At 49.9% G+C, this 15373-nt stretch overlaps 1 protein-coding gene across 42 annotated transcripts in view; it reads left to right on the top strand.

Annotated features, from left to right (window-relative positions):
* The window catches only part of PTPRU (protein tyrosine phosphatase receptor type U), a 90429-nt gene that overhangs the window by 48366 nt on the left and 26690 nt on the right, over window positions 1-15373 (top strand). For 23 of the 42 annotated variants that reach the window (XM_077965291.1, XM_077965288.1, XM_077965278.1 and 20 more), the window contains exons 14-15: window positions 19-157; window positions 7193-7350. In XM_077965291.1, the coding sequence (XP_077821417.1) occupies window positions 19-157; window positions 7193-7350 (297 nt within the window). Of the gene's footprint in view, window positions 1-18; window positions 187-5007; window positions 5038-7192; window positions 7351-15373 lie in introns of all 42 variants that reach the window. The other 19 variants (XM_077965234.1, XM_077965233.1, XM_077965221.1 and 16 more) reach the window with 3 other exon arrangements.

Genomic DNA, 15373 nt, shown 5'->3' with positions numbered 1-15373 from the left:
CTGCTTTGTTCTCCCCAGCTGCCTGCAAGGAAAGCAAGCGGCCCCTGGAGGTGTCCCAGAGATCGGAGGAGATGGGGCTTATCCTGGGCATCTGTGCAGGGGGGCTTGCTGTCCTCATCCTTCTCCTGGGTGCCATCATTGTCATCATCCGCAAAGGGTGAGTGAGGCCAGTGCCCTGTCCCACCAGTGGCTTCTACCCCTTAGAGGCCTGGTGGCACAGAGGAGTAGTGGCTAAGAGCTGGTAGGACAGCTGTCCTGCAGGTGTGTGGAGGGCTGCCAGCCTGGGCATCAGCTCTGCAGACGGATCTGAGCTGGGTGGTGGGAAGCCAGAGACTGGGCAGATGGGGCTGCCCTGGAGTGGCATGGCTGGAGTAGGGTCTGGCTGGTGCCAGGCGCTGCTGTTCAGGAAGGGGTGCTCAGTGCCTGGTGCCAAGGAGCTACCCTGCTGGGACTCTTTCAATAGGGACGGCATGGAGGTGACCTGGCTTTGAACCCCTACCCCTCTGCAGACCTTCAGCCAAGGTGTCTGCCCTGCTCATGGATTGTGCAGTTGATCTGAGCAGGGGATGGAGCTCACCCCTCTTTAACCCAAGGGCCCTGAGCCATGTCTCTTCCTGGGACCCACCTTCTCTCAGGCTCAAATTGCCCTGGACCCTGTTACTGTGGATCCTTGAGGAACCCTCCTGGGCCTGTGACTGAGAAAACTCTCCACCTGCTGCCCCTACTATCCCTCAGGTCTCAAAGGTCCAGCCTTGTGTTTGCACGAAATGTGTTTCCTAGCAGATTTGCAGAGGGCAGCATAAATCCCAGGACATTGTAGAATCCAGAACCTAGGATCCTGCAGTTTCAGAAATGTAGGATTTAGGACTCTAGGAATCTTAGGCTTTAGAATTGTAGAGGCTCAGAGCCCCAGAACGTAAGAGCTGCCGGATAGTTCAAGGCCATCTAGTCTAGTGGTTTTCAAATCTTTTTAAAGAAACAGAACCTGCCTTCAAAACACCAGAAAACCCTTCCCTGGGAGCCTAGTACATGGAGCAGATGAAGGCTGAGCAGCAGTGCTGGTCGGAGGCTGGGTGGGGGCTTCTGGGACCTTTCTGCTTGCCAGCTCTGCCCCACCATGTTCCCACCAGGCAGCTGTGGGACACTGTGGTCCAAGCACCTTAAATGAGGGATGGGGATGCTGAGGCCTAGAGGGGATGCAGGGCTGCCCAAGGCCACCCAGAGAGCCAGAGGCAGAGCCAGCTCCACCCTTCCCCACCTGGGCTCTGGCTTCTATAGCCCCTACTGCTGCCAGGCTGGGTATACGTGGATGAGGTTGGCTATATCTCTGGGCTGCCGGGAGCAGATAATAGGATCCAGGAAGATGAGAGAGAGCTGGCTGGGGCTACCTTTCCTGAGGCCAGACACCAGCAACAGAGAGAGAGTCTAGGAGTGGAGTGTGCAGTGGAGTGGAGGAGATGTGGGGGGATGGCCCAGTCAGGGCGATACTCTCTGATTTTTCCTCTCGTTCCTGCACAGCTTTAAGAGAGACTATTTTAAAGTATCATTTAGTGAGGAATTACTATGTGCCAGGAGCTTCACACACATCATCCAGGAGTACATTAGTTATTAGACACCTACTGTGTACTAGGCACTCGGGATGTGTCAGAGAACATTTCCTTCTTGGATCTTGACTGACTCCCTTTTTTCTGGATGAAGAAACTGTAATGAAATCATTCGCCCAGGCCACTTGGCTGATGGGCAGTGGGGCCTGACTTCAACTCAGGCTCGCCTACAAATGTGAAGGCGTCACCCAGTCTGATACATAGGCGGTGCCCCCAAAGTGGCAAGCCCCTGACTTCTCCCCAGCAGGGGGACCTGAGAATTGACTCTAAATAGGGCTGGGGCTGGAGAGGCGTATAATGGAGGAGACAGATTTCAGTTTCAGGTGGTATTTGAGGTTCTAGAAATCTACCCTCAAGGAGAAGAGGATTGGCAGAGTAGGGGGTGTCACCCATCCCTGCAAAGAGAGCACTGGGCCCAGGACAGGGTGGATCAGAAATGTTGTCAGGGCCTCACTAGGAGACCTTCCATTATGTATTTGCTACCCTGTAAACCCAGGTTATCCCAGATGCCTCTAGGAACCCCTCATCCCCCATCACCCCGGACCTCCTTACTTCCTCTAAAAGCCATTCAGTCCCACTGTGTAGCACCTACTGCATCCCCCTGGATCTGAGCCTGGCCTTCAAGGCCCTCCGTGCTTCCCAGGGCTCTTTCAGTCTGCATTGTGGGTATCATGGGATGCAGCAGCCCTGGCAGGGATGGGGGTATTCAGATCAACTTGGGGTGCCAACATAAGTAACAAGAGTAGGAGGTTGCTGAGGAGGGCAGTTACTACACCCCCGTGGAGCCTTATTGGAGGCAGGAGGGAGACCCAGGGGGATTATGGGAAATGGGGGCCAGCTGGGAGGAGATTTCAGATTCTCCATCCTGCCCTGCCTCTGTGGACGATCAGACTGGATGCATCTGCTGTAGGGGAATTCCAGGGCCTGGAAGGGAGGCTGGTGACCCCAGGCCAGGTCAGATCCCCCGGCTCTGCTTTCAGAAGTCCCCATACCCCACCCTTCTCCATGGCAGCACTTCCTTCTCCCTGCACTTTGTCATTTACTCACTTGTAGTGTTTTGCTCAATGTTTGTCTTCCCTCCTGGGTTAAGAGCTCCATGAGGGCAGAGAAAGCCCTGTCTTGTCTGTGTATACCCACGATCTAGCCCAGGGGAGTCGGGTCTCCCCACTCTGAGGTGTAGGGAGGAGTGGTTTGTGGGCACTGCTGGGTGCTTCCTGGTGCTGGGGCCTCACAGCAGTCCCTGTGGGAGATTATTATTAACCTCACTATGTATGTATGTATGTGTTTTTTTTTCTTTTTTTTCTTTTTGAGACGGAGTCTAGCTCTGTTGCCCAGGCTGGAGTGCAGTGGCTTGATCTCGGCTCACTGCAAGCTCCACCTCCCGGGTTCATGCCATTCTCCTGCCTCAGCCTCCCAAGTAGCTGGGACTACAGGCGCGCACCACCACGCCTGGCTAATTTTTTTTTTTTTTTTTTGTATTTTTAGTAGAGACGGTGTTTCACCATGTTAGCCAGGATGAGTATGTATGTATTTTTTGAGACAGAGTTTTGCTCTTGTTGCCCAGGCTAGAGTGCAGTGGTGCGATCTTGGCTCACTGCAACCTCCGCCTCCTGGGTTCAAGTGATTCTCCTGCCTCAGCCTCTTGAGTAGCTGGGATTAGAGGTGCCCACCACCACACCCGGCTAATTTTTTGTATTTTTAGTAGAGACAAGGTTTCAGCATGTTGGTCAGGCTGGTCTCGAACTCCTGACCTCAGGTGATCTACCCACCTTGGCCTCCCAAAGTGCAGGGATTATAGGTGTGAGCCACCACGCCCAGCCTTAACCTCACTTTTTAAAGAAGAAAGTGGAAGCGCATGGAGGCGAAGTTCTTTTATTTGTTTTTACTCATTTATTGATTACTCCATTCAACAAAATATTTATTGCGGGATTGCAATGTGTGGGGCCCTGGGGAAACCGAGGGAGACAGAAAGACAAGGATTCTGTCCTCCTGTACTTTGTAGCCAGTGGAGAGCCTGGCATGAAATTAGAAAAAAGCACAAATGGATGAGATAATTACAAATTGTGAAAAGAACAAGGTGCTGGGTGTTGGGGGCAAAGAGAATATAGGAGACGTCATGTAGCTGGCACTCGTGGGAGAGTGGTCCAGGAAGGCCCTTTTGAAGGCACAGTGTGTCAACTGAGGCCAGAAGAATGCCATTTCTTCAGCTGTAGCCTCCCTCGTGGGGCCTCTGCAACAGCTCCAGCGCCCTGGACCCTTCCTTCTCTCCCTGGGATGGAGGAGATGTGCTCTGTGACCTGGGGCCAAGCGGCTGCCTTTGCTGGTCCGTCTTCCACTCTCCTCCCCTTCATCTGCAGGATTTCCTGTGGAAGGTCATTCTTTGGGGTCCCTGCTGACAGGGTGATGTGGGGGCAAGTGAATGGAGACCTCTGAAGAGCCTGGGAAGGGAGCACAGAGGAGGTTCCAGGGCCAAGGTCCTGGGGCAGGTGTTTGCTCTGGACTCTGCCACTGACTCCCAGAGAGGCCCAGGCAGCCCATGCTCCCTGACTCAGCTTCCTTGCCTGTGAAATGGGAATCCAACCTGCTTTACACTGTGGGTGCTTTGCGGTAAGGTAGGGCTTTTGACCGAAGTTGTACTCCAGGTGCTCCCGGAGGGGATGACCAGGCTCCTTTAGTGGATCCCACACCCAGGGGCCTGCAGGGTGGGCGAGGGCGGGCGCTAGGTGTATCCTGGGCATCCATCTGGAGTCCTCTCCACTCTGCCCCCTTTCTGTCCCCACCCAGGTGGACGTGCAGGCAAAAGGCTGACCCCTTAGGGGCAGAGGGCCGTGCAGGGAGGGAGGGTGGGGTGCTGTCTGCAGGGACGAGAACAGCCCTGGTAAGTGCAGTTAGCCTGGAGAGTATGAGTCTGTGTGTGTGTCAGGGATGTCTAATGTGTGTGTGTGTATGTGTGTGAATATATGTCTAAGTGTGTGTCAGTGTGTTTGAATACGTGTGTATGCCTGTCTGCACCTGTGTGTCTGCATTTGTGTGTGTTGATGTGTGTTTCTCCGTGTATGAGTGTATGTGAGCCTATATCTACATGTGTGTGTGAGTGTGCATATGTGTATGACTGTGTGTGAAAGCTCTGTGGCCCCCCAGGCCCTTTTCCCACCTCCTCCTCACTCCTGCAGTAGGCTTGGGGAAGGTTCCAGAAGGGCCTTGGGTCTTGGTCATTAATATCTGAGCCTGACCAGCTCTTGGGACCAAGAAGGTCCTTCTGACCTGTCCAGTACCTGGCCAGCCCCCTCCCCAGCCTGGGAAGCACTCAGGCCCCACCCTGCTGCATGGGCATTGCCTCAGCCTGGCCTTGGTGGATGGACCTCGAACACGACTGTGCTGTTCTCTCTTTGCATGCTGCCAGGAGAGACCACTATGCCTACTCCTACTACCCGTAAGTAGCTCCACCTTGCCTGGGAGTCCCCGGCCCTGCCTAGGGGGAGATCCCCTGCCCCCACCCTCTCTGGTTGGGCTTAGTCTCGCTGCACCCAGCCTGGCCTGGTGTCCACCCTGTTCTTTGTGATCACCTCGGCCTCTGACTTTCTCTCCTCTGCTCTGTCCCTCCCCTCTGCATCTTCCTCTTCAAGCCGTGGTCACAGGTGCTGGTTCTGCCCCTCAGAGGCATGGGTTCAGAGCTGGCCCTGCTGAGTTACCCCCAGCAAGTCCCTGAACCTCAATGTCCCCTTCACCACCAGAGCAGCCCCTTACGTCTACTGTTCCGTGTTAGAAGGATGTCCTGACCTCCAACTAAATCCACATTCAGGACACGCTCTGGAGCCCACGTCCATGTGCATGTGTGTGCTTGTGTGCATGTGGGTGGGGCCTACCTGTTTTGAGACTGGCAGCACCTCCCACAGCACAGGCAACTCTCAGGCCCCCACAGATCCCTTCTCCAGCCAGGCAGCCCCGGCTCTGCAGACCCACCACTTCCTGGAAGCCTCCTCTGGGCCAAGCCCTGTGCTCAGTTCTTGACAGAGTCCTCAAAACAGCTCTGAGAAATAGGAGCTCTTATCACTCCCACTTTACTGATGAGGAAACTGAGGCTCAGACCGAGGGACTTGTGGGAGGTCGCAGAATGCGCCGGAGCTGGGATACAACCCAGGCCCCTGCTGACACCACAGCCTGCCTATGCTACTCTGTCTTCTGTCTCTGTCTTCTACTCTGCAAGCCTTCCAGAACATTCTTCCCGCACCTGTGCTGGTTTTCCCTCGAAGAGCAGGCCCAGAGAGTGCCAGGCCAGCCTTGAGGACAGTGGGTCTCTCACCTTTTCCTCCCTGGATGGCTCCTTACCTTGCTGTTTCCTGACACGAGCTTTTCCAGCAACTCAACACCCAGTGACTCGTGCTGAGCCCCCAGCTCGGCTCCTGTAGGGGCCGTCGACAGACACCTCTCCCTCCCTGCTGCTTGTGCAGTTAGTTTTCAAAACCAGATACAGAACTTTTCAAAGAATCTGTATTAAATTCCCTCTGCTTAATCTCGCATTGAGCTCAGCTGGACGCCAACAGCGTTAGGTGTCCCTCCCGGTTTCCATCTTCTGGGGATCGGGTTGGTTTGTTTCTGTAGCTCTTCTTCCAGGTAGGCCAAGAGTCCTGGGCTGGGAACAGAATCTGTGGCACACCACAGGAGACCGCCCTCTAGGCCAGCATCCGCTCACTGACGGGTCCTCTCTGGGCTCCATGTTCAGCCAGGCTGGCCGGCTGTCCTCTGTCCACAGCCCTGTCTCCCCACCTCCTTTTCTCCCTCCCACTTTCCTCCAAGTTCCTTTGAAGCCACAAACTGCCATCCTTATCCATGAAGCTGGGCCTGGAGGGAGAGGAGGTCTCTGTTTCTCTTCCCTGCTGCTCTGAGCAGCAGGACGGACTGGTGGGCAGTGGTGGGAATCTGGACCTTCTGTGGGTCTCTTTACAAGTCTGTGGTGGTCTATGCTGGGACCATCCTGGGTGCTACTGGGAGTAGGGAGAAGCCAAGGGCAGAGATCATTGTGTGCATGGGGGAAGCCCCCGAGCCCTGGCTGAGCACGAGCCAGACCCTCTGCGGGGAAGGAGGGGTTGTAGTCCCTCCTTCCTGCAGGAGAAAGAGGAGTCTGGAGAGCGGTGCCTGTTTAACACGGGGAGAAGAGAGAGAGGTGGGGACATGCTGGGCCCGGAGCTGGACTAGCCATATTCCTAGTTTGGGGTGCAGTGGGGGTGAGGGGAGCTGTCTGCTGTATACCACATTAGCTCTGGAGTGACTTTCTTTCCCATTTCCTAAGCCCAGGGGGCCAGTGAAACTTAGGAGTGGGATCCCAGCCTGAGGCCACTGCTGCTCCACCCCTTTCCCTTAGCAGAGGTCCCTAGGATGGGCTCTCCCAGGCCCTTTTCAGGGAGGCAGCAGCTCTGGGTCTAGTGAATGAAGGATGGAGGCAGAGCCCTCAGCATCCAGAGATGCTTCTAGGACAGCTGCTGGCTCCTGGCCTTGAGGCCCCCTTACTCCAGGGCCTCCCCACCCACCTCTGGGTGCTGTCCAGCCCCACACAGTGCCCGTGTCTTCCCCTCAACCCCCCTCTCCAGGAAGCCGGTGAACATGACCAAGGCCACCGTCAACTACCGCCAGGAGAAGACACACATGATGAGTGCTGTGGACCGCAGCTTCACAGACCAGAGCACCCTGCAGGAGGATGAGCGGCTGGGCCTGTCCTTCATGGACACCCATGGCTACAGCACCCGGGGTGAGTGCCCTGTCCTCCTACACCTTCCTCATGGCTCTGGGGCTCCCGACCTGAGACAATAGGGTCCCCACATCAGATGAGTTCTGTAACACCTGCAACCAAAAGTGAAGCATCTATGGTGCTCCTGCTGGATACCTACTGGGTACAGAGCCAGCACAGGTGGCATTTTTGCATTGTGTACTGGAGGAGTCTTGCAAGGAATTCTGCTAGCATAAGAGGAATGCAAGGTCCGTTGTGACAATTGTCAAGAGGAGGTGCTGCTGTAGGAACAGAGGGATCAGAGTGGCCTCACCCCTTATTGAGCACCTGTTATGTGAGAGGTGGGGATACAGTGGCTGAGAGAGACCGATACAGAGTCGGACCTGGGCTTGCCTCTCCCTTTCTTAGCTGTGTGACCTGGGGCAAGTTGCTTAAGCCCTCTGGATGTCTGTTTCCTCATGTATAAAATGGGAATGCAGATCGCCTCTGCTGGTAGGGCTGATGTGAAGACTAAATGAGATAATGTGTGCAAAATCACTTAGGGCTGTGCTTGTATTCACAGAATATAGTGAGTCAGCCGTCATGTACTAGGTCTGTGTCATAACTTGCTTCATCCCACATGTTTTTATTCTGTTTAGTGTTGATTTGTACAGAAGAGAATATGTAATGTTTATGAAAGTCATAAAATCATAACAATACAACAAACAGCAATGAACCTCATTGGTGAATTAGAACATTATCTTGGTACACCTCCCTAGCTATATCCCCTACCTCTTTCTTATATGTAAATATTCCCTTGAAATTGTTGTGGTTTTTTTTTTTTTTTTTTTTTTAGATGGAGTCTCGCTCTATCGCTGAGGCTGGAGTGCAGTGGCATGATCTCGGCTCACTGTATCCTCTGCCTCCCAAGTGCAAACGATTTTCCTGCCTCAACCTCCCAAATAGCTGGGATTATAGGCACCTGCCACCATATCCGGCTAATTTTTTTGTTTGTTTGAGACGGAGTCTCACTCTGTTGCCCAGGCTGCAGTGCAGTGGCGCGATCCTGGCTTACTGTAACCTCTGCCGCCTGGGATGGAGCAATTCTCCTGCCTCAGCCTCCTGAGTAGCTGGGATTACAGGCACATGCCACCGCGCCCAGCTAATTTTTGTATTTTTAGTAGAGACAGGGTTTCACCATGTTGGCCAGGCTGGTCTTGAACTCCTGACCTCAGGTGATCCACCCACCTTGGCCTCCCAGAGTGCTGGGATTACAGGCATGAGCCACCGCGCCCAGCCAGTTTTTGCATTTTTAGTAGAGACAGGGTTTCACCATGTTAGCCACACTGGTCTTGAACTCCTGACCTCAAGTGATCTGCCCACCTTGGCCTCCCAAAGTGTTGGGATTACTGGCATGAGTCACTGTGCCCAGCCTCCCTTGAAATTTGTGTTTATAATTTTCCTACCTTTTTTGGGGGTAGTTTTTGTTTGTTTGTTTTTTTGATGGAGTCTTGCTCTGTCACCCAGGCTGGAGTGCAGTGGCGCGATCTCCACTCACTGCAAGCTCCGCCTCCCAGGTTCAGGCCATTCTCCTGCCTCAGCCTCCTTAGTAGCTGGGACTACAGGTGCCCGCCACTGCGCCTGGCTACTTTTTTGTATTTTTAGTAGAGATGGGGTTTCACCGTCTTAGCCATGATGGTCTCAATCTCCTGACCTGGTGATCCACCCGCCTCGGCCTCCCGAAGTGCTGGGATTATAGGCATGACCCACCGCGCCCAGCCTTTTGGGGATTAGTTTTACCATGTGTACATATATCCCCAAACAATGCATTGTATAGTTTTGCTCATTTTCAGGCTTTATAAAAATGAAATCACACACTACTTCTTAACTCAACATCATATTTCTAAAATTACCCATGTGGATATTTTGCTGCAGTTCATGTACTTTACAAATGTGTAGTTTCCCATTGTATGGCTGTATCACAATTGACTTCTTCATTCTGTCATCCATGGGCATTCGATTGGTTTTTAGTTTTCTTGTTATCACAAATGAGACTGCTATGAATATTCTGATGTGGATCTCTAGATGCACCTGCACACAAGGTTCTAGAAATAGAATCGCTGGATTATGGAGTACATGCATCTTCAGCTTAATAAGAGTGCCAAGTTGCTTTCCAAAGCAACTCTGCCTGTTTTCTTTCCTAGCAGCAGTGTGTAAGAGTTTCTGTTGCTCTACATCAAGATCAAAATTTGCCAGCCTTCTTCACTTCTGCCACATTGGTTTGTATAAAATGGTAATTCTCTATAGTCTTAATTTGCATTTCACTGATGACTAATGAGGTTGAACAGATTTTCAAGTCATCATTGGCCATTCAGGTCTGTTTTTCTATGAAATGCCTGTTCATGTCTTTCACCTAATTTTCTATTGGGTTTTCTGTTGCTTTCTTAGTGGTTTTTAGGAGTTCTTTATATTTTTAGGATAATAATCATTTGTCACTTATGAATTGCAAATATCTTCTCCCAATTTGTGGCTCATCTTCCTAGGTTATTTATAGTGTCTTTGGATGAACAGAAGATTTTTATTTTCACGTACTTAAATTCATCAGTCTTTTTCTTTGTGATTTCTGCTTTTTGTGTTTTTTAAAGAAGTTTTCCCTACCCAAAGTTATAAAGTATTTTTTTTTTTGCTTTTTTTCTAGAACTTATAACATTTTACATTTTATATTTAAATCTTTATCCATCTGGAATTGATTTTTGTGTGTGGTGGTATAAATTAAGGATTTTATTTTTTCCATGGCGATAAGCCACTGTCCCAGCATCATTTATTATAGTTCACGCTTTCCCTGCTGATTTGCGGTGCCATCCTTCTCGCACACCACATTTCTACAGATACATGGATCATTTTTCAGTTCCCTGTTTCTTTCATTGGTCGTTTTCATTGATTCCCAACCACACGGTCTAATTATCGATGCTATTTAAGTCTTGATGTCTGAAACATGAAGCCGTGCCAACTTTGTGCTTCATCAAGGATGTCTTGGCTATTTTTGTTTTCATTCTGTCTCTCTTTCTTAATGAGATAGGGTCTAGCTCTGTCACCCAGGCTGGAGTGCAGTGGCACAATCTGGGCTCACTGCAACCTTCATCTTCTGGGCTCAAGCGATCTCCCACCCCAGCCTCCTGAGGAGCTGGGACTACAGGGGCACACCACCATGCACAGCTAATCTTTGCTTTTTTTTTTTTTTTTTTTTTTTTGGTAGAGGTGGGGTTTCACTATGTTACTCCAGGCTGGTCTGAAACTCCTGGGCTCCAGTGATCTGCCCACCTCAGCCTCCCAAAGTGTTGGGATCACAGGCATGAGCCATCACACCCGGCTAATTCTCTTTGTTATAAATTTTAGAGTCATCTCTTTAAGCTTCTTGAAAAACTTTGTTGGATGGATTTGTATTGAATTTATAGATCAATTTGGGAAGAACCGACATCTTATGAAATTGTCTTTCTACCCATGAAAGTGACGTATATTGCCCCATTTATTTAGGTCTTGAATGTCTTTCAATAATTTTCTCCATAAAATCTTGTACATCTTTTTTTAGATAGATGTCCCTAGGTTCTTTATTTTTGACTTCTACTGCAAATGGTACACTTTTCAAATATTACGTTTCTATTTCTTATATAGAGAAATGCAGTTTATTTTTGATTGTATATTGATCTTATATTCATACTTCTTTTTTTTTTTTCTTTGAGATGGAGTCTCACTCTGTCACCTAGGCTGGAGTGCAGCGGCGCAATCTCGGCTCACTCCAACCTCTGCCTCCCTGGTTCAAGTGATTCTCCTGCCTCAGCCTCCCAAGTAGCTGGCATTACAGACACGCGCCACCACGCCCAGCTAATTTTTATATCTTTTTAGTAGAGATGGGGTTTCACCATGCTGACCAGGTTAGTCTCGCACTCCTGACCTCAGGTGATCCACCCACCTTGGCCTCTCAAAGTGCTGAGATAACAGGCGTGAGCTATGGTGCCCAGCCTTATATTCATACTTCTTGATATGCTTTCTTATTCTCATTTGTCTGTAGAATGTTTCAGGCTTTCTAAGCAGTTAAAGGATCTGTGAATATCTTTTGCAGAAGAAATAGTTGTTTTTTCTTTCCAATTTCTTATTCTTTTTTTCCCATGGTTTTCTGGCTGGGACCTTCAGTGTTGAATAGAGTGGTTGTAGCTGGAATCTTTGTCTTCTTTTCCTGATTTTGAAGGGAATGTTTCTAACATTTAAACACAGAATGAAGATTGCTTTGGGGTTTTGGTAGAAATGCTTTTATCAGGCTAACCAAGTTCCCTTTAGTTTTTAGTTTGCTGAGAGGTTTTAAGTGGGCATTAAACTTATCAAATACTTTTTTCTGCAATCATTGTGGTAATTATTTTTTCCCCTTTTGTCTGCTAATGGGATTAGTGACATTTTTAGGTTTTTAAAAAAATTACCTTAAATTCAGGGGATAAATTCAACTCGGTCATGATGATTATGATGTTTCTTTAGTTTTTTTTTTTTTTTTTAGACGGAGTCTCGCTCTGTCGCCAGGCTGGAGTGCAGTGGCACAATCTCGGCTCACTGCAACCTCCGCCTCCCGGGTTCAAGCAATTCTTCTGCTTCAGCCTCCTAAGTAGCTGGGACTACAGGCGCCCGCCACCATGCCCGGCTAATTTTTGTACTTTTAGTAGAGACGGGGTTTCACCATTTTGGCCAGAATGGTCTTGATCTCTTGACCTCGTGATCTGCCCGCCTTGGCCTCCCAAAGTGCTGGGATTATAGGCGTGAGCCACCGTGCCTGGTCGATGTTTCTTTTCTTTCTTTCTTTTTTTTTTTCTTTAAGATAGGGTCTCACTCTGTTGCCCAGGCTGGACTACAGTGGTGTGATCATGGTTCACTGCAACCTCAACCTCCTGGGCTCAAGTAGTCCTCCCACCTCAGCCTCCTGAATAGCTGGGACTACAGGTGCCCACTGCCATGCCTCACTTTTTTTTTTTTTTTGTATTTTTTTGTAGAGACAGGGTTTTGTCATGTTGTCCAGGTTGGTCTCGAACCCCTGGGCCCAAGCGATTTACCTATCTTTGCCTCTCAAAGTGCTGGGATTACAGGTGTGAGCCACTGTGTCTGGCCAGATTTTAAACTTCTAATTTGATATATTTAAAGGACTAAGCAACTATTCAGGCTTTCTATTTTTTTAAATAGAAAGTTACATTTTTGATAATTATATTTGTCTAGGTATTTGGTCATTTTATTTATGTTTTTAAACTCAGTGTTATGCACTTATTAATCATATTATCTTTGTCATCTCTCTCATTAAATTTTCACCATTTTATACCATTTTACCCTGCTTAGTAGCTGTTTTTTTTGTTTTGTTTTGTTTTTTGTTTTTTGTTTTGAAATGGGGTCTCACTCTGTTGCCCAGGCTGGAGTGCAGTGGTGCGATCCTGACTCACTGCAACCCTCTGCCTCCCGGGTTCAAGTGATTCTCCTGCCTCAGCCTCCCTACTAGCTGGGATTACAGGCACCCACCACCACGCCTGGCTAATTTTTATATTTTTTGTAGAGATGGGGTTTCAGCATGTTGGCCAGGCTGATCTCAAACTCCTGACCTCAAGTGATCTGTCCACCTCGGCCTCCCAAGGTATTGGGATTACAGACGTGAGCCACCGTGCCTGCCTGCTTAGTAGCTGTTATTAACCCTTCAAATTACAAATGAGGAAATAGAGGCTTGGAGAGGGGAAGTCACTTGTCCAGGTTAAACAGCCAGAAAGTGGCAGACTCAGGACTTAAATGCAAATCTTTCTGAATTGCAAACTTGTTTCTACTGCATCATGCTGCACCTTGAGGGATGGGTAGGATTCAGACCGCAGAGATGGGAAGGAAAGGGCATGTGTAGAGGAGGCACAGTATGTGCAAATGTGTGATGACGGGCACGGGAGGAGACAGGGAGAGGTGTGACTGCACTGAATCCTCCAGTGTGTGCTAGAGAGAGCAGGAGATCAGGGTGGTGTGGGCTCATGCCTAGCTGCTGAGTCTTGTTGAGAGATAGAAGCAGGAAACACGGGCTCTGCTCCTGGGATTCACTGATGAGATGGGGAGTCAGGACTGACCCAGGGAAGTCGGGACCAGGCTGATTGCTATGTGGATAGTGGGGACAATCAGTGCTGTCAGTTTTGAGAAAATATGCCCTTGGGCAGGAATGGTCAGCATTTTGGTGAGATGGGTACGGTTGACTGATGGTGAGGAGGAAGGGGCACTGAGCTTGGGCAGAGGTGATGGTTGGAAACTCCAAATGTGTCCAGGTGCTAGGCACAGTGGTTCACACCTGTAATCCCAGCACTTTAGGAGGCAGAGGCAGGCAGATCGCTTGAGGTTAGGAGTTCAAGCCTGGTTAACATGGTGAAACCCCGTCTCTACTAAAAATACAAAAATTAGCTGGGCATGGTGGCAGGCACCTGAAATCCCAGCTACTTGGGAGGCTGAGGTACAGGAATTGCTTGAACCTAGGAGGCAGAGGTTGCAGTGAGCTGAGATCACTCCACCGTACTCCAGCCTGGGAGACAGAGAAAGACTCTGTCTCAAAAAAGAAAAAAAAAAAATATGTCCAGTAGATGAACTGAACTGAGCCTCAGCACCTTCTCTCTCTTTCTTCTCTGCCCTCCACATGCCGGTCTGGCTTCCATTTCCTTCTTTTTCAAACAGTGGAGGCCAGGTTTTTTGGTTTAGAATGGAAAGCCATGTTGATTTTAGTGCATCCTTCTGTGCAAATTTTAAATGAAGGACTTATCACCGTGGGTAACTGATGGCGGGGCTGGTGTGAAGAAGCCAGCTGGAACCTTCCCAAGGTGTTGGAATGAGCCCCGTTGTCTCTGAAGTCCTGCCTGCGAAAACCCTCAGATCCTCCTGGGCCTTGTCTGTCTGGAGCTGTTGACTCCTGTGGGTGCCAGTCGGTGTTGGCCAAATTGTTTGTCAAATAAGTGCCAGTTTTTTCCCTGCCCATCAATGCGCCTTGATCAGGTTAGCAGAGAGAGCAGTGGGGACAGCAGGGTCTCAGAGTCAGGTGAATTCAAGCCTGGGTTTGAATCCTAGTGCTGCCATTTAATGAGTGAGTAGCTTAACTCTTCTGGGCCTCAGTTTTCTCATTTGCACAAGAGGAACAATGATAGTGTCTCCGCCATAGGGATATTCTAGGGAATAAGTGACTTAAGAATTGTGCGGGGCACTCAATATGTTAGATATGGCTAGCTCTTATTACAGGCTGTGCTTCTTTAGGAAAGAAACTTGCTAATTGCAAACAGTGGAGGAAAAGTTTGGGGTGCTACCAAATGGTATAACTGGGGGCCTCTCTTCATCTGAGGGTGGTGGGAATCAGGGGAAGTGCCCATCGCTGAGGGAGGGCTGAGGATTTTCATTTCCAGATGAGGAGACTGAGACCCAGAGAGGTCAAGGAACTTGAGCCAGAATTTGAATTCAGGTCTCTCTGACTCCAAACCTAGTGTTCTATTTTCTGGGCCTCGGCCCTCCCCGTAAAACATCAGCTGTCCAGTGGTTACTCACAGAAGATGTTCCACAGTCACGATGGAGCCAGGAAGGGCCTGGGAGAGCCCTGGGGTGGAGACTTTGAAGGTGGGCCTCTGGGCAAATTGGTCCTTAGGGGTAGGGGATGGGGTGGAGTAGGAAGTGTGTCTCAAGTCCCACAGGGGAACTCATAGGCAAGGAGAGTAGAGACCTGTCCTCTCTGGGCCCAGAAATTGGAGGGTCCTCTTGGGAACATCATCATCCTGTCCTTTCCTGGTGGTCTTATTTGTAGAACATCTTGTGTTGTTCTTAGGCTCAGCTGTCAGCTGCCCAGATGTGGCTCTGGCTTTCCAGGTGGGACTTTTTGCTTGTTCTCAGCCACTGTGCGCTGATTGCACATCTCCTTGTGGGGCTGTGCCAGGGCTGCCAGCTCTTCAGGATCTCTGGGATAAACTCTTTGGTTCTCTGCCACCCTCATTTGCTCCTTTCTCTGCCAGGAGAGCTCTCTGTCGGCCCACTTTCCACAAAG

This window comes from Macaca mulatta, chromosome 1, assembly GCF_049350105.2.
Source record: "Macaca mulatta isolate MMU2019108-1 chromosome 1, T2T-MMU8v2.0, whole genome shotgun sequence".
NCBI lineage: Eukaryota > Metazoa > Chordata > Mammalia > Primates > Cercopithecidae > Macaca > Macaca mulatta.
Note: the sequence above shows the minus strand (reverse complement) of the source record. Positions and strands in the feature narration are given on the sequence as shown.